The sequence below is a fragment of the Canis lupus genome, chromosome 26, assembly GCF_011100685.1.
Source record: "Canis lupus familiaris isolate Mischka breed German Shepherd chromosome 26, alternate assembly UU_Cfam_GSD_1.0, whole genome shotgun sequence".
Lineage (NCBI taxonomy): Eukaryota > Metazoa > Chordata > Mammalia > Carnivora > Canidae > Canis > Canis lupus.
In genome coordinates this window covers 38,118,027-38,138,274 of record NC_049247.1, presented here as the reverse complement: position 1 = coordinate 38,138,274, position 20,248 = coordinate 38,118,027, and the positions used below count along the sequence as shown (strand labels likewise).

At 37.1% G+C, this 20,248-nt stretch overlaps 1 protein-coding gene across 1 annotated transcript in view; it reads right to left on the bottom strand.

The window, feature by feature from the left end:
• The window catches only part of PTEN (phosphatase and tensin homolog), an 84,112-nt gene extending 64,098 nt beyond the window's left edge, over positions 1-20,014 (bottom strand). The window contains exon 1 of the mRNA NM_001003192.1: positions 19,828-20,014. Within this exon, the coding sequence (NP_001003192.1) occupies positions 19,828-19,906 (79 nt within the window). The 5' untranslated portion in view covers positions 19,907-20,014. The remainder of the gene's footprint in view (positions 1-19,827) is intronic.
• Positions 20,015-20,248: the final 234 nt, after the last annotated feature.

The following is a 20,248-nucleotide window of genomic DNA, read 5'->3' as shown; positions in this document are numbered from 1 at the left end:
AACTCAAATGTAACTATTAGTTAGCACTATGAATGCTAACTAATAAAGTAAATGAGGTTGCAAAAGACTTAGTTAACTTACTTTAAAAAACCATAGGCCTATAACTATGCATAAAAAGGGATGTTATGTTACACACTCATTAAACTCACTTGGCCCCCTCTTCCACTCAATTAGTCAAACACAGAGCGAGCATTCTGTGCAAGGGGCACTGAGGGTAGAAGCCTAAGTAAGCAAAGACTACTGCACTGGAAGAGTTCCTACTCTATCAGGAGAGGCAGACACATGGAGGTGCAACGGTGCCACAGGCTCTCCTGAATATAAGACCAAGACATTTTAAGAGACAAAGAGAGAGGGATGAATCCTGCAGGGGCACAGATAAAGCTTCACAAAGTGGGTGATGTTAGATAATTCTTAAGAAGTCAGTCACACATCAGCAGGACAGGAGAACGAACAAGAGCAGTTAGAACATTCCAGGCAGAGGACAGAAGAGGGATACGGAAATACATACATCTGGAACACACAAGCAGTCCAGCGCGACTCACACACAAGGCTGTATGCAGAATGCAGGATGGAAGACTGGGTCTAGTTTTAAGGATGCTGTGGCAGGGAGTTTGATTTAACCAGACAGATAAAGAGCCAAAGGCCACAATCAGCCTGGGGGGGTCTCTTCCTTTACACAGAACCTAGGCATTTGGTCTTTTTAAGATTTCATTGTTCACAGAGGCTCTCACCATCCTTATTCATAGTTTGAGCTTTTACCCAAGACTTTAGCATCTATCATAAGTTATAAGGACACAGAGAGCGTGTGCCACTGTACAAGAAATACATTCCCATTTAATCTTAAAGATCCTACAGAGTTGATACTCCCATTTCATGAATGACAAAATTGAGGGTGAAAAAGACTGGGTAATTTGCACTAAGTTCCTGTACTGAGCTATGATTCAAACCAGTTAGATACATAACCCAAAGCCCAGGCTTTTTATACCATGCTGCCTCATGAAAGGAGATGAAGATCTCTTTTATTTCCAAATCAATAATAAAAATATAAAAATTTTCAGAGGGAGCAGGTTCAAATGAAAGTGAATCTACTAATCAGATGTTAAAACTTTAAAACTTCTAAAAGACAATACAAAACTCCACTGGCTTTTCCAGAACTGATTTCAGCAATTGATAAGCACTGAATTTTGAGACAAATATTTGTTATGCCAAGAATTATACCAATAAACACCTAATATATGATTTTTTTGCTTCCCAATGTAAAAAATTTGATACGCTTTTTTTAGACAATGTAAACCAAATAAAAATAACTGAGAAAAAAAAAATATATATACAAGATTTCTAATACAGAATAGCCTTAACCTGCACTTACTGGATATACTTTTGAACAAGTAGAGGGCTTCATATGAAATTCTCCTCTAATAACTTATAAATGTTGAGCATAAAAAATTAGAATAACTAGGTCACTGAAGGAAGCCAAATATTTTTGCCATCTAGTAATCTACTTGCAGGCAAGGTGGCACCATGGTTAAGAACATATGCTCTAGAGCCAAGCTGCCTGGACTTGACCTCCAGCTTCATGTATTAAAAAATCTTTTCCAAGTTTACCTGTCTTCAGTTCTCTGTGTAAGATGGGACTGCTCAAAGTACTTATCACACAGGGTTGTTTATAAGGATTAAACGCATCAATATATGGAAAACAACTAGAACATAGTGACAGCTGTCCATCAATTGAACAAATGGTACAGACCCAGACTGTAAGGGCTCACCATAACTATTTGGGTTTTTTTTTTTCCAATGACACTGACTTACTATTGAGTAACCAACCTAATCCTTCTAAAGAGCATCAAAGCCTAACAGAAACCTTAACTGTGTGAAATCTTAACCCTAGCAACCTGCCTTTTAAGTATTTAAATTAAGAACAAATGTAAAATATTCCCAAATTTCCCAAAGGAAAAAAAGGTCTTCTTTCCCCACATTATCAGCGGCTACATGCAATAAGTGGAGAGGTAAAAGAAATGCGTGTATGTGCACATGTGGGTACTTCTTGTCATGCCTAAGGTGGATGGCCACCATTGCTACAGGAGATCTGGAGATGAGATACATGACGTAACAGCAGACAGTCTCCTTTCGCCTCACCTTTGAGCAAACATGTCCAATTTGTTTTAATTAAGGCAAAATTTACATACAAGATCTTAAGTGATTCATTGATGAGCTTTGATAATCATACATATCATGTTGGACAGTCTTGATTTAAGTGCTACAACAATCCCATCTCACACCACAGAATACTGTAGACTGAAAGAAAAAAAAAATGGTAATTAAGTTCTAAAGCCAGTCCACAGAAGTCAATTTCACCAATAATATAACTGACATATTGTAAAATAATGTGGCTACTATAGGAGCTAAGTAAATTTTTACTGGCTATTCTAAGCATCCAATCATGACTTAAAACACTAGACAGTACATTCTAAGTTACATCTAATTAACAAAATACCTTTAGAAAAACACATGTGAGCTGATAATTCATATCTACTTTGTCTTTAAAATTTTACTTGAACCTAAATTAACGTGGTTTATGTTACAAATTTAACTAGAATTTTCAAACAGAGGATAAAAAAAATAGCTTGTTAAGCCTTATTTTAGAAATGTGTTTCTGAATATAGACTGAATCTTAATTATGGAAAATAAAGCAGTTCTGAAGTTTCTTTGTAGTACTACTTAATATATATACTTATCCCCAAACAACTTCTACACTACAATACCAGTATACAGTACTAGTATTCAAATCAGTAACACTTTTTTCTTGCCACGATTGTTTTAAGAAAAATTATATCCACAGATCAAATAAAGAGATTCTTTAAACTCTAGTTAGCTAGAAGTTAACAATATGAAGCCGTAGCATACATGGAGCATGAATGGCAAATAGGGACATACAGATTTACAGAGGTAGTGACCAAAAAGCATCAAAAGACAATCTGAAGTCACCTGGCTCACGAGAGGAATGAACACCGAGCTTATCCGGCAGCAGGAGTGAAGGAATAAAGTCAGACTAATGAAGGAAGACACGGAAAATGAAAAGCAAGTTAGCAAATACCAGGACTTCACCATTTAATTCTATTTTCCAGGAATTTCTGGAGGTTTTCCCCTGCTTTCTCTCAGGGCTATCAACCAACAGATACTCAAGGATCAGGTGAGAGGAAAAATAATTCAGCCACTGATTCATAAGCTACATCAGGTCTACATTTTTTTCCCGAAAGTTTTTAAGAAGTTTAAATTTAACAAATAGTTTCCATGCATGTCACAGCTATATCCATAGTGTCTTTACTAATCAAATTATGCTTTAAATAATTGCCACACTCACAGACTTCTGTCAGAGTTTCATCTAATGAAACATTTTATATTTCTTATTAGATTTTATTTTTCCCTATTAAATGTGTAAAATGTTTGTATCTGGTTTCTAAATTAAAGATTCATATTGGTAGGAAAGCAGAAATAGGAGTTCCCTGAATTTTCCAGTTGATGAGGTGCTAATTGCTCATTATTTGAGAACAATTTGTCCTAACATATAAAGCATATAATCATTCATGTAAAGAGCAAATTAATAAAGCCTAAAATCTTATTTTCTAAAATGAAATGGGTGCCAAAACTTGAACTACGGATATATTAACAGAAAGAATGCTCGAAAAATGGGGATTTTAGGAATAAAGAAGTATTGGGTCAGAAACACGACAGGACACAGGAATATTTAAATATTTCCTAGGTGTCAGGCCTTGCACTAAAATACGTAATGCATAATGTCATTTAATATAGAAGACCAGAGTTCCATTCTCCCCTTTCAACTTAAAAGCCTATGGACTGCTGGTAAGTTACTAAATCTCTGGGCCTCAAATATTTTTGTTTCTTCTTTCTGCAAAAATAATGATCCTAACAGCTGCTCTAACTTCTTCACTGGTTGTTTCAAGGATCATATGAGATATCTGGACATTATCTTCAATTCCATAAACTGCAAAGAGCTCTACTATTGTAATAAGAAGTTGTTATTATTTGAGGTTGCATGAGAGATGCCACCTAGAAATGCCGTGTTATTTAATTTTAGTTTAAATGTCTCATTACAAAGCAACCCAATATGATGTTTTTATAAACAAATTAGAAAAGAATTCCAATATATTCACTTAAATTCACGTTAGCATAAATTTTAGGTTCCTTTTAACACTTCTAAATTAACTGCCCACAGTGCCAAACCAGAAAGGAAACTGACTGCCAAATAATTTATGAGCTCTACTGGAGCTTTCTACTCCTCCAAACAATTAGGAGCTCACAACTTTCTCTCAAATTGTTACATTATACCAACTTGCCTTGACAGAAAAGTTTACCCATATTTTTGCTTTAAAATGAAGTTTAGATCTCACTTCCTAGAGGTCGTCTTCTTTTTAAATTTATTTTTTACTTATTTATTTTTTTAAACTTAGGCTCCATGCCCAGTGTGGGGCCTGAACTCACGACCCTGAGTTTCAGGGTCCTATGCTCTACCAACCCAGCCAGCCAGGTACCCTTAGATTTCATTTTCTAAAGGAAAATATCACATTCTTCAAAGGTAACATCAAGAATTGCTAGTAATTCTTCTACTTAGTAGCAATACTATAAATTGGTTAATTTGGCAAGAAATCTGCAATCTGTATCAAAGAGCTATGAAACTGTTTTACTTTTTATTCCAAAAACTCCACTCTAATAATGTACTCTAAGAATAACAAAGTAAACTATTCATAGATAGTCACAACCAGTGCTGTTTATAAAGGGAGAAAATGGAAATACTCCTAATACAGTACAGTAAGCAAAGCATGGTATCTAGCTCGATATAATATTAACTATCCAGCTTTAAAAATGACGACTACCCACGGACAGATAAAAATTAAATCATGAACAAATACCTAAGTATGTAATTATGAGTATACATACATTAACAAAAAGGGAAAGATAATTTCCAGTAAGAAACACCTGACATAGAATTAACTTTTTTTCTATTGTTTAAATGGACGATTACGCAGTTTTAAACAAATACTTTTTAAAGGAACAATCAAGGCCTTCTGAACTTGATTTAAATTTAAGCAAATTAGAACCACATAAAAGTACCTTATCAGGTCACTGATAATGCTAGCAATACTCTAAAATCCAAAGTACAATATTTTTCATATATCAGCTGAGAGATTATTCCCCTCAACAAACTTAATCAAATTTTCTTCAGAGCTGTTATGAAATAATGCATCTACAACTGTTCAGACCTACATCTGTGAACCTCTAAAAATTTAAGTTGCCCAACTAACTGGTTTTAACGAGCATAAGAAACAATTACCTTCTTCCTAGGTCTCTGGATGAATACGATAAGGCTGATTTCCTGTTTCAGAACTCTGCTGCTGTTAAAATACACACAAACACACACACACACACACACACGCACACCCACACCCCACCCCACCCCCTCTGGTTTTTGTTCAAGACTGACTCCCAATGACAAATCAAATATGGTTGTAACTTACAGAACTTTCAGAAAGATCGTCAGTTCAACGTGCATTAGACATATTTGTCAGCATTATATACCTAAACTAAGCCAAATGCTTACTCTCATTTTCTACAGCAAAATCATAATAAAATATATTAAAAAATCAGAAAAGTTAAAATTTTAACACTGATCCAGCATTACTATAAAGTACGTAGGTGTATCTTTTATGCTCTGATCTTCACATTCAGTGTTAGGTTTATGTTTCTTCTGTAATTCATTCCATTATAAAAGCCATGCTTTTTATCATTTTATCACAGACAACTATCTAAAACACTAGGTTTTGGCTGCTCTATAAGGCCATTAACTTTTACGGAAAAAAAGACACTCAAACAGGTAAGACACAGAAGATGACAAGGTATGTGTCAACAGTTTGAGAACAAAGGCCTAATAATATTTAGTGTGAATTCACTATTAGTAAAATGCACCAAAAAAAAGATTCCAATATTTCCAACTGTACTGATCTTTTAGATGCAACCACGCGCTAAGTCAAAAACTACTACACACATAAGGTACTAAGAAAAAAAAAGTCCTAATACAAAAATGTGTCTCCAACAAATGGGGTTTTCATTTTCCTACTAATTTAAACTAAAACTGTAAATCTTTAAAATTTACTTCTAACAGGGATCCCTGGGTGGCTCAGCGGTTTGGCACCTGCCTTTGGCCCAGAGCGTGATCCTGGAGTCCCAGGATCGAGTCCCATGTCAGGCTCCCAGCATGGAGCCTGCTTCTCCCTCCTCCTGTGTCTCTGCCTCTCTCTCTCTCTCTCTCTCTCTCATAAATAAATAAATAAATAAATAAATAAATAAATAAATAATAAATAAATAAATAAATCTTTTTTAAAAATTTAAAAAAATTTACTTCTAACAATAAAATTTACCTTTCAATGAAAGCACTGCTAATTCCAACCATTTTAAATCCAGAAAAGCTCCAAACAAGTGTGTGCTAGACTGATTCATTTTATATTTGGCTCTAATATAATAAAATCCAGTCTCTTTATTTTATATCTAAGCCAGGAAATCATTTAGAAATGACATGCTTTTTTCTTTTTTTTTCCAACTGGCAAAAATAGTTTTGCCTAACTGCTGTATTTTAATCCTGGATAAGAATATAAAACTAGAAATACATGTCTATTTTAAAATATGAAGGCACACATATTGGCATTTACTACTACATTAGTAAGAATCATATTAATGATTTTATGATAATTGCCTTCTTCTAATATTGAAAAATATGATTCATATTCCCACTGAGGGTATTTTTTTTTTGAGGGTATTTTTAATCATTGTATCAACTTTACAATCATTTGAATAATGGATTATCAAAAAAACGCTGAAATTACATTTACCAAAATACTAGTCAAAATTCATATTTAAAATTTTAATGCTATGAAATTTTTAAGTATGTTTAAAAATATAAGAGCAAGTCTACATTGCTTGGCTTGAAAAGGTTATACCTTTAATTTTAGTCAGCTACCCATAAATGCTTGTTCCTGAAGTAATACCATTTTAGTATAAATCCAATTGTAATAATTGGGGGAAAAAGGAAGTTAGTTGTAGAATCTTCATATGCAAAGGAGAATATACTAAAAATCTTGGAAAACAAGCTGAAACATGAAAGATAAAACTAAGCAGCTAACTCTGTCAACCAGTAAAACTTTCTAAATACATGAAGTTCAACATATAAGAAAAACAAAAACACCAACAGTGAGATGGAGGGACAGAAATGAAAGCAAGGGAAAGGAGCTCTTAAGGCTTCACACCCTTTATATATGATTAGGTAAACAAAACAGGTAAAGAAAGACTTTTAGTATTTGGATAAAGATGTCACCTACATATGTGCCACCTCACTTAATGTGAGAAAGATAATTTATGTACACATCTGTCTGTCCAAAAAGGCACCATTCTTTCTATGGCCTACAGTTCAGACCTGAACAAATTCTGTAAAGTGATGCTAATAAAACAATCTACTTTCATCAGATATGAATTTGAAATTGGCAAGATGTTTCTTACACAAAAAAACAGAGGCTCTAAACACAAAGTTGGATGTGAGAACATAAATACAAAATCATATCTAAACTGAAATACTATACCTGGTCATAGTAATCATTTGGCATGATGACAAACTCTCAATAAAAAAACAAAGTCAATGTAATAAATAAAAGTATATGATAATTAATCAGACCCTATTAAACCCAAAATGCAATTTTGGGTTTGTACCTGGCAAGACCCTTTCAGGGGTTCGTGAAAAGGAATTATGTCACAAAAACAACTTATATTGTGGCTCAAAAGGAAAAAGCAAAATTTTAAATGGGGAAACTCATTTTCTAGCAGAAAGATAAGAACTGAGTTATACAAGAAAGCAGAGGGCCTGAAAAATATTTAAAGCAAACGTTTAAGGGATACATATTAAATCAGTTCCCTGATGAAGTTCTGTAATAATGAATTCTTATGTATCAACTGCTAGGAAAATTGGAGTTTAAAACATACCAAAATCTCATATAATAGCTCAAGTTGAAACATGATGTTTCCACTTAAATATCCAAATAATCTTGTAAAACTAAATGACTAAAAGCCAGGCTTCCATTACATAAGCTTTAGTTCTCAACCCTATCTTTGCATTTTTAGTAGAAAAATATAAACACTGGCATAACCACTAAGTTTTGTTTTTGCAAAAGCTTAAAATCTGATATTAGTCTTTAAAGACTGTAATTAATAGATGATTCCAAAACACAGAAATGTCAAAACCACTTATATCACTAGATTATCTTAACTTTTTCCTATATCTGAGTAACAGATGGCAAGCCTTAGTTCTTGGACACTACACAATAATCACAATCTGTGTGACCTTTTCAGTATTAAAAAGATTCCAAGTAGCCTTAATATCCAGCACCTTAGTGTATTTTACAGTATTGCCTATAATCCTGATCACAGTGAACAGAAACTAGATATTCAAACTACATCATACTTTCTTGACGTACTGGTATATTTATTTTACAAAAAATTTCCTACAAGTAGTCCATGAAAACTATCCAGATGTCAGATTGCTTCTTCAGTTTTCAAAAAACATACATGCATACATTCACAAAGTATTTTTATCATTACTTTGTTTTCATTAGCACCAAAAAGGTATATACCACACCTAGATAAAAATTTCCTTATGTTTTAGTATTGAAACGTTATCTCACTTAGAAAATTGTTACTCTAGCAACTAATTGTTTAAAACAAAGAAAAAAAAAGAATTTGTTTCTTCCTCAATATTTTTGTTATAAGTACATGAATTAATACATTTGCTAAGAAAAATCATTTAGCTAATAAGGTTAAAATATCTCCCTATTTTAATATTTTATATCTGGGCACTTTAAAATCTGACGCTAACAAATGCCAAGTTTTGATTACAAGTGAAATGCACAGCAAACATTCATCAATAAGTATCACCAATTACTGAGGCAACATATGCAAATATAAACTGTATCATTCAAAATATGCTCCAGGAAACAGTATCATCATGACAAGCCATACCCTTTCTGATTAAAGACAGGAAAGTGACAGAGTTGTATTGACTTTGGTATAAAATGATGTGATGGTTTATTCAAAAATTACTTGTATATCCACTTTAATTTCAATACAATTTAATATTCCTACAATAGGAAAAGTTTTATTTTGTCTTAAATAAATAAAATATGCTTAGATTTTAAATATGGAATAGCTTTCCTAGAAATAACTAAGGGGAAAAAAGTTTCAGGAGTCCAACATTTCAGCTTTGTGCGTAACAGATTATGATTCTGTGAATCAAAATCATGAAAATCTTTCCTAATATTCAGGTCATCTTAAATCCACTCTAAAGAAAAATCAGAACATAACAGAAAAAAATATTAGCCAAATACTGGAAAAAAGTCTAATGTGTAACAACAGGGAAACAAATATTTCTGACAACTTCACCATTTAAAATAATTAAGGCAGCTATGAGGGGCTCTGGAAACTGTTTAAAAATCCACACACCTTTTAAATCCACAACGATGAACTACATTTTAAAGTAGATGCATACAAACAAAACTAGAAGCCAGTACAGAAACATGAAGTTTCAGAGAAGTAGGGCAATAGGCACTTTTTGAAAATTCTCCTTAGTTTTATTTTTATAAGACACATTTTTTTCTAAAGTATAGCAAGCAAATGAAGTTTATTATTCATATACTGAAATAAATACCATAAGCCTTACTCAATTAAATTACAGCAATAAATGCCATCTGTTTTTCTTAACAAATTTGAAGCTATCATATAATTAGCAGTCCTGGTTTTAAAATATTTATCAGTATCTCTGGGTATCTCCTGCAATTTCCAAAAGAAATCACAACACTCAGTCAAAACTTAAATTTCTTAAGAATTTTTAAAACATGGGGATCCCTGGGTGGCGCAGCGGTTTGGCGCCTGCCTTTGGCCCAGGGCGCGATCCTGGAGACCCGGGATCGAATCCCACGTCGGGCTCCCGGTGCATGGAGCCTGCTTCTCCCTCTGCCTATGTCTCTGCGTCTCTCTCTTTCTCTCTCTGTGACTATCATAAATAAATAAAAATTTTAAAAAAAAACCATGAGGGGAGAATTTCAAATCACATTTCTTCCTAAAAAAGAAAGCTTTAAAAAAAAAAAAAAAAATTTTTAAAACAGGCCTGACATCTTACTCTGCTTGTGCAAAGTGAGAGGCAAAGCAAATTATAAAATCAAGCAAATAGAAAAAAAAAAGGAAAATCACAGCAATCTACACCTAGAACACTTTTGTAATTACATTTGTCTGCCCTAAAAACAAAACAAAACAAAACAAATTCAGAATCCACAAAGCTGTTCCCCTGTCATTTTCTCATCTCTGAACTAATCTAAAGCTCCATCCTAATTTTTTCTAAAAACGTCACATTAATACAAGTTTTTAAATCAGATAATTAAAGCCTTTCGATTCAACAGGTTGACACAGTGAAGTTAGGGTGTAGAAAAAAGAATGTAACACATGCATCAGAGAACCTTAGAGTCAGGCCTAATTTCTTTATCTGGAAAGACATGAGAAGTTTGTAGAGCTTGTCAGAAATTTGTCATTTTATATCAACACATATAACTACACCATACCTGACTGTAATAAAAGCAGCTTTAGAATAAAGCGTCAGACTAAAAAAATAAATAAATAAATTTTAAAAAATGCATTAAACAACAAAAAAACAAGTACATGGGGGGCAAAACATCTCTTAACAGCTCAACAACTACATACTTAAAGGAAACTAGCTAAAGATTACTTTAAAAACTATTGGCAACATAAAAATGAAAAAAAAAGAGGTTTTTTTTTGTTTTGTTTTTTTAAATAAAGCCTATCCATCCTATTAGAGCAGTTCTACATACCTCTTAAATAAATCTTACGGTGCATTACACTTACAAGTTTATTGAAAACATCTTCAGCCTTTTCTAAAAGAAGTTCAAAGCAACACTTTCACTAACAGCCAAATAACACATGAGCCTTCTTCAAACAAGCCTTTTTGGTTACCAGTGATACCCTTTGTGACAAAGTTCCCATTTTAAAGAATATTCGCCTAGCAGCAGTGAGAAAACCTAGATGTTAAAAGCCTCACTCCATCATGTATTAGCAAATTGACCTTCTTAAAATACCACAGCCTAAGGGCAAAGGTAATGACTTTTATCAAATATTATACTTCTCTTACTACCTACCAGACACTTTATACCTTTAAAGTAGAATTTCTCAACCTCACATTACTGGTAATTTGGGCCAGATAATTCTTTGTTGTGAGAGGGACATACTCTACACAGTAGTAGGGTTGTATAGCAGTATCCCTGGGCTCTACCAACCAGAGGCCAAGAGCATCCTTCCCATATCCATCTCCCAGCTGTGACCACCAAAAGATGTCTCCAGACACTGCCAAAGGCCCAGACAAGGTGGGAGGAGGTCACTCCCAGTTGGCAACCAATATTCTGAAAACACCTCACCTCTACTTCTAACAAACCTAAAAACTACCTACGAGGATCTTTACCACCATGACGGAGATGTGGAAAACAGGGTTCGCTACCGTTAAGCAACGTATCTTTTATTACACAATTGATAAGTGGCCGAGCAAGGAGTGAAGCTAGACTTTAGCTAACTGACTCCCAAGTCCATGCTCTACCATATCACACTGCTTTTCTAAACTTACTGTCTCATCTACATAATCAGAATAATATTTGCCATGTTGAGCTATTTAGGATTTACAGATCAAATGAGATAATGTATGTATAAATTCTATCAACCTAAAGAAAATAACACATTAAGGATTTGTTTGATTGAAGATACCATAACACGATGGTTCACGAAGTGTGATTCCCCGGGCCATGGGAACTTCTTAAAAATACAAATTCTCAGGCTCCAGCCCAGACCTAATGAATCACAAATTCTCAGGGTAGGACAAGTAATCTCCGGTTTTACAAGCCCTCCAGGTTACTCTGACACCCTCTCAAATTTGAGAGCTACTGATATAATGAGGGAAAATACTGCACCAAGAGGCTAAAATCTCTACATCCTTCTTTGGACTCCATGTCTACTGGCCCTTAACAAGCTACCGATTCTTACTGGAACTAGGATTCCTATACTACAAAAAATAATAATAATAATAAAAGATGGGAATACTTGCCAGGCTTTTTTCTTCTTTGCAAAACCAAATGAGCTAAAGATTAAGCAAAAACTTTATTAATTAAAAAAAAAACAAACCACTAAACAAAGATAAGACACTGTTAGGATATATGCCAGCTTATTCTACTACATTAATTAAACAGAAAAAAAAAAAAAAAACAAACTCCTTCTGATTCAAGTCCTCATTTTTCTCTTACTTCATATTTCCTGAATGATTGAGAATGTTAAATAAATTTTACATTGGCCAAATAAAGCCTGGCAAAACACTGTTTTCACATTATGAAAAAAAAAAAAAAAAAAAAAAACAGGAAAAGCTCAAGCATTCCATTTGATCTCTAACAGACTCAGAGTAAAGTAATTCATAAATACACATTTTAAAAATAACCACCTAAAAATCAAGCTTAGTAACATCCCCCAAACTTCATTCTAAAAGTAGAAAAAAGTTTTTGATTCTTTTAATCTCCAATCAGTTCAGAATGTCTAGAATATGCAAAACGCATACATTTTAAAACAGAGTTGTTTGCAACTTTGGACATGTATGCTATATTATAAATCACTTCAAGAATACATGTGATTTAAGGAATATGTGATTCAAATCACAATGCACTTCCTAACACCTTTAGACATTCTTTTTTAAAGGTCAAAAGTATCAAACATATAAAATTGGCAGAATGCAATCCTTGCAATTAATAGTAAAGAACAAAACCTGGTATTTTAGCCTGAAAATCTACAAAAATCGAAATAAAATTCGAAACTATCCTAAAGAGTCTTAATAATATTAAATCAACTCTAAGTTTTGGGTAGTGACATAAAGCAAAACACAGATGGCATGTGGCACAAGAGTTTCAGACAACTCAACTGTCCTGTAAGATGTCAAAATGTCCAATTCTACTATCAAGACTTAGACCAAAGATACAGCTAGTTTATATGATACATAATATATAAAAATCACATCATCAAATAGTCATAGATAATGAGACAGAGCACCATTCATTCTGCAACGCAAAACAAATAAGCAAAAAAACCTCACTGGAAAGCAAATGCTTTACTACTGATAGTACTGGGAGACCAGCAAAGGAAAAAAAAAAAAAAAAGAACCATCCCTATGCACACAAAATGGCCTTTAGCAGGTAGGTCTCAAGCTTCTTCCATCCTTCCTCCCCTGGCAAGAATCAATGAAGAAGAAAAAAGACCCCTTAGTTTTCTTCCCGTTTCCAAGGCCTAATATTATATTGATACTCACTCTTGATCAAATGTGAAAATGTGATGCAAGAATACAAAGGTTTAACACAAAATTAAAATTCCTAAATTATATGAATGCATTGTTGGATTACATTAAGTGTAAATTGTGCTGTAATAAATCTAACTTAGCACTCAAAGTTGCATGCCTCTCCCAACCAAAAATGAACTTAAAAACAAATGCTCACACGCCTTTATGGGTAAACTGTGTACATTACTTCTGTATTCTACATTAAAAGTTGTTTTGAGAAGATTACCTTGTGAATAAAATATACAAGTTGACCTATCTCTAACACTAAAAAAAAAAATTCATAACAAATTTATTTTAAAACGTCTACTTCATTACGCAATAATAACAGTAAGTTTTCATCTTACCTCAGTATCTCAAAGCAAACACTTTTTGATTAGCATGATTAACTTGCCTCTGGTCAACAGTATGAATGAACAGACCTTTATATTCCATTGTGATGAAACAATCAAGTCACAGACACCTACGACTTAGAACTCCTAAAGGAATACCCGTATTTCAAAAAATACTCGTAATTTGGCCCAGTGAAAATTCTAACATGTCCAAAACTGAGGAAATTCAGTTACAATCACTGCTCTCATAAATGAAAATACAAATAATTTCTCCTATATGGGTAATCTGAAATTATAATTCTTTTTTTTTTTTTTTTTTTTTTTTTTTAATGAGAGTCACACAGAGAGAGAGAGAGAGAGAGAGGCAGAGACACAGGAGGAGGGAGAAGCAGGCTCCATGCACCGGGAACCCGACGTGGAATTCGATCCCGGGTCTCCAGGATCGCGCCCTGGGCCAAAGGCAGGCGCCAAACCGCTGTGCCACCCAGGGATCCCTGAAATTATAATTCTTAAGAGCAGCTGTTACCATGTAAGTATTTACAATGTGGCAGGTAGTATGCTAAGTGAGTTACTCATATTATCTCCTTTATTCTTTAAGACAAATTTTACAGATGAAACAGTTTGAGAAAGGCTAAGCAACCTACCCAAAGTCACCCAGCTGCTAAGCGGGAGAGCCAGGGTTCCAACACAGGCCAGTCTGGCTGGCTCCAGGACCTACCTACTCTACCACCCTAACATCTAAAATGAAACAATGTACACACAATGTGAAGATAAAATTAATGGTCAATATTTTAATGTAATTTAAAATAAATGTAACCTTATGTGAAAATGATAAAACAGTATCGACCAAGGTAGCCTCATTTTTTAGAAATATTATGAGTTTGCTAACTTTGTACCTACTTACACATCTACACAGAATATTCAAACACTTATGGCAGATCCACTGTCCATATCTGAAGTGATGACTATTGATGACAATCAAAGTGCATAACCACCTAAAATATGATACATCAACAGTCTTCCTTTCCACACCACGTGCACACCGTGTGCTGTCGGGTGTAGCCACACATATCCACTAGTCGGTATTCTCAGGACAACCGAGTGTATACCCTGACACCCTGAAGACGTCCACCTGCCTGTTAAATGCAAAGTGCTGCAAATAAAGAGAATATGCCCTAACTATACTGAACTGAAATATCCCCTCTAAAACTAATTCACGCCTAAGTGATGTTTGTTCTTCTTATATTATTATGTTTCCCAACAGCCTTTATTCCAGCGCAAATTACTTGTAAAGAACCAGACTGCTAATACCTTTTCTGTAACCAGTGAAAAAAATTTCAAAAACTTAGAGGCTAGGTGAAGAGTCAAATCCAATATGCTAACTTTACCTTTCCTGACAAAGGAAACTATTGTCCATTAGTGGGTGCAGGTATCCAGTGCTTAGAAAAGCAATCATATTGACAGACCACCCAGCAAAGAATGCATGTGGCAGTAAGTGGCCTTTATAAAACAATTAAGGATATCAGTTTGCTCAGCAAATCCTTACGAACTTAAGGTTATGCAGTCTAACCTCAACATTACTGACAGCTCTGAGAGCAAATGCATTCATTTCAAAGCTACCAGACAGAAAGCCACTGTAAAACTGAATATTTACTGAAATCATTACTGACCCCTATCTCAGACGTTGATACAAATGTCTTAAGTCTCTCCATCCTTAGAACAAATTCTAACACATTTTCTCAAAGAATTCAGGTCACCAAAAGAATTCTCCAATGCTGACCTCACTTAAAATCAAAGTTTAGCTCACAAAAACAGAGAGGGAGAAAAAAGGTAAGAGTGAGGTCTCTGCAAGATAGAAACAGAACTTAAGAACTCGTGGTCTCTAAAGGGGAAAAAAAAAATGATATCAAAGAAATGTTTTACATGATAATTAATAACATAGCTTCTGGAAGCTAAATCCTTCCTTGTACCATGACCAAGCCCAAACATTCCAAGGAAGTGAGAAACTATCATATGCATGCACACTTCTCAATCTCTCTTTACAAACTCCATTTCACATACATTACTGTAGTATAAAAACATTTCCTACACATCTGTCTTACTAAAAAGGCTGAGGTCAAAACTTTACAGTACAATGTTTACTGAGAGTGAATTAATGTTGAAACTTTGTGCACTGATTTTCCCATAATAAATATTCCTTCATTAAAAGTCACTGAAGTGATTAAGTGGCTTAAGATATATTAAAAAGTACTAAGCTATCACCACACAAATCAACAGCAAACGGGGCAACTCTCAAAATGAGAACATGTGAAAATAAGAATCAGAGATTTCACTTCTAAAAACCAAGGAAACCTCGAACATTAAGAAGTTTGAGTATTTTTTTTGAGTGGTTATTAGGAAAAAGCAGATACACCGTCCCACATAAAAACTAAAATATCAATAGCCGCCTTTCTCGTGTTAAAGTAAAATTCTAAAAGGTAAGGAACACCAATGCATCTTTTTCTATGCTCTCTAAAAATAAATGTAAAACTACGGTGGTTATACCTCACCATATTTTATGACGCTTATTCATCTATTATTCATTTAGTGTATCATAAGCAATGTAAAATCTGTACTGATGGTTGTACTCCTGTGCAAACTTTTACAATGGACAGCAATAAAATTCCTTTTTCCTTATACAAAGTCATATAAACTGTGAATTATTCTCCTTTTAGATGCGCTCTATTCTTGAACAATCTTTATGAAAATGAAGTTTGTAAACTGTTACACAGCGATCAGGATGCCCAGTCATGTTGCTCGGAAAAGAAATACAACTTAGCAGATACAAAACAGTGTAAAATAAAAACTGTGAATAGAATCTTAAAAAAACAAAACAACTACAACAAAAAAAAAAAGAAAAAAAAAACCACCTCACAATACGGGCACTTCAGTAATCACTGATCTTAAAAGATAATACAGTTAACTTCCATAGTCACTGTTACCCTCTACAAGTTAAAAATACTCCCTATGGTTAATATTTGAAAAGACGCAAACTTATCAAGATGTAAAAATACATACAAACAGAGCCTAAAGTTCCCATGAAATCTAAAGACACTAAAATTTTTTTTAGTCTCATGGTCACCACCATTTTCCAGACTAACAGATGTTAACAAATTATTTTTAGGACAACTCAATTTTGCAAATAATCGTCTTCAGTTTTCCTCTGAGAAATCACTACGTTCTTCATCTTTCTTATCAGATAGAAATGCTCCAATCACTACTCTCATAAGGGAACGTAACTTCTCACAGGCTAGCTGCTGAAGCAGACACTACAACCTGCCAAAGTCCTCAATGGCCACCTTAATTTCCCCCCACAATACACAGAGAACCCTAAAGCGAAACCAAGCAAACCAAAGTGCACTGGTGTAATCAAAATTATTGGAAGTCCAACTAACAAAAAAAAAAAAAAAAAAAAAAAAGAGCCCTTCACTGACTTTTTCCTAAATGATTTTTTTTTCATATATTTGGCTCAATAAAACCACAACTCTAGAAATCAAGTGTTACTAGTCATTTGACGCAGCGTCTGACACTGCTTTCTATGCACACCCTAACTAAAAGTACCCTTCTAGTAACAGTCTCTAGGTCACGTAAATTTCAGGTATGGAGGCACACACCTGTGAAGTCAAAGGCGAGCTGGCCAACCAGCTCAGGACTCCTGTGTAAGAACCCCGCAGAACGATCTGAATCTTAAAGCCCTGACTATTTTAGAGCAAATGGGTAACGTAAAAATAAACCTACTCTGAATGATAAAAGCAATCTACCAAACAGCATCCACAGACATTGGTTTTTGCACGGGGATTTTTTCCTAAAAAGTCAAAGAAACGTGTAATCAATTTGTTCCTATACACCCAGACGGCTGTCAGTTCACACTAACGCTAGATTGCTTTTGAAATAAATTACAAATCAGAAGTTGTCCAGCAACTGGTCACCTTCTAGGCAAGCGGGTCAAGTTCAGCCTGACCAGTGTTGCAATCAATGCAGACTCCAAAACTTCTAAATAGTCTTCTAATACATAATTTTTTAATCAACAGAAAACTTACGTTTTGTGTGCTAGAAAGCTCCTTCTTCGGTGACTTTTACCTTCAGCTCAAAACAGACACTTGGGCAGAATTAGCTGTGCACGTTTATGTGCTGCTATGTAATCCAAAGGGAATTATAAAAAAAAAAAAAAAAAAAAAAAAACCTCTTCAGATGTAAAGAATTTTCTTCAAAAACCAAATCCTCCCCACAGTGTTTAGCAGGACATATGGATCCTTCAGCGCCACTCCACCTTTAGGCAAAATGTTTACTGGTGTTCGCTAAAAATGATCTTTATTAAGAATCCTCCAATAACAACCGACGCAATCACGTTTGAACTAAATACCGTCCACTGTTATAATTCACATCACCAAACTTCTGGCCTTCACAGAGGCCTTGTTAATAAGATGCTGTGGGCATCTCAGACCCACAAGTCAATTCTGTTTTTCATGCCTTAGACACTGGCCTAAGCAGGAACGCTGAACGCCTGTGATACTTTCCATTCTGGGGGAAAAAAAAAAAAAAAAAAAGGAGGGCTCTCTGCCCCAACTCTTGATCAAAACCAGTTCATTATACCTGAAACTGCCAAGATCAATGCCTTTCAATAACCGCTATCTTTTCAGGTACAAAGGCCTAACTTTTAGGCAACCGAAACGATACTCCTGTTAAAAATTCTCGGGTTTCTGTGTCATTCAACAACCTGAGTCAGTAAATTCAAGACACTGTGTGGAAAACCAGCTAACATACCTAGACCATGCGAAGCTGGAGTGATCCGCTCTTGCCTGCGTTGCTGGTGATTAGCTGGTAAATTACACCTGACCTTACACCCGAGCCCGAGTACAATTAACGGACATCACGCGGCGTCAGGAGTCCTGAAAGCTGGATGAGGTGAGCAGCAGTTCTGGACTCGCAGTGGCACTTGCATTTCAAGGAAGAACTGAAGCTTCATGTCTGCAATCACGATTTGCTGCACACAATACCCCAGAACCCACACAACACGCTCCTCCGGCATCAAGAAGCAGTCAATCCCCATTCTGCTACGTGAGACAAGACCACTGAACCTAAAATGCGGCTGAGCTGCAAAATCCCATGCCCTGTCCTGGATCACCCCATCAAGGGAGGGGGGAGGGGGGGAGGGGGAGGGGGAGGCAAATTTCAGAAAGACCGAGCAGCAAGAGCGGCTCAGGACGTGCGTTACCTGTGACACTATTGATCGCGAACTACACAACTTGGGAGAGGCAGTTCCCGGTTGTAATTCAACTCGGCGTGAGCACACGCGAACCTACTTTCTGTGCCCTCCAACGAACGCCCCGAGTGCTGAGAGCGATTCTGCTTCCAAAGTTATGCAAATCAGCTCACAACTCCCATTACGAATTAAAAAAAAAAAAAAAGTCTATCAATGCGAGCAACCCAGGAAACTAAATCACTGCGAGATTCTGATGCAATCTGCATACGTGCAACGCTAATTTTCATCTTCATCTAATCTGTGCCGTCGATCTGGGGGCCTAAAGCCAAGGTTTGACCGAAACGTGCTCGACCCCGGAGCCCGGGCGCCGCGTCCCCTCCGCGCGTCGGGCAGCCCGGGTTCCCGGCTCCGGGGTCCGCCGAGGGGCACCGAGTCCCGCGGGCGCGGACAATGGCCCTCCGGAGGGGCCGGGCGCGCGCAGGGCCGGGACCCGCCGCCGCCCGACAGCCGCGGCCGGGCGGAGGGGCGGAGGGGCGGAGGGGCCGGGGGCGCCGGGGCCGGGGCGCCGGGGCCGGGGCCGGGAACGAGGTCGGAGGCCGGGCCGGAGCCCCGAGGCCGAGGTCGGAGGCCGGGCCGGGGAAGCCGAGGCCGGGGTCCGGGGTGCGGGTGCGGGTGCGGGTGCGGGTGCGGGCGCGGGGTCCCGAGTCCCGGGTGCGGGTGCGGGTGCGGGGTCCCGGTGCGGGTGCGGGGGCCCGCGGCCGCGCGGAAAGGGATACAGGTCAAGTCCAAGTCGAACCCATCCTCCTGGTAGCGCCTTTTGTTTCTGCTGACGATCTCCTTGATGATGGCTGTCATGTCTGGGAGCCGGTGGCTGGAGAGGAAGGAGGAGAGAGACGGCAGGAGCGGCGGGCGGCGCGGCCTCCTCCGCAGGCTGCAGGCGGCCCCGGGCCTGGCGGCGGGCGGCCCTCGCGCGGCCGGGGCGGGCGTCGGCGGCGGGGCCTGCGCGCGCTCAGGCGGGCTGGCGGCCGCGGGCCGGGGCGGCGCCGGGGGGCCGGGCGGCCGGGCGGCGGCGGGGGGCAGGCTCTCGGGCGGCCCGGGGCCCTGCGCGCGCCGCCGCCGCCGCCGCCGTGGTGCGGGCGGGAGCGGGGGGGGCAGCGGGGCGCCGGCGGCCGCGGCCCCCTCCCCGGAGCCGCCGCC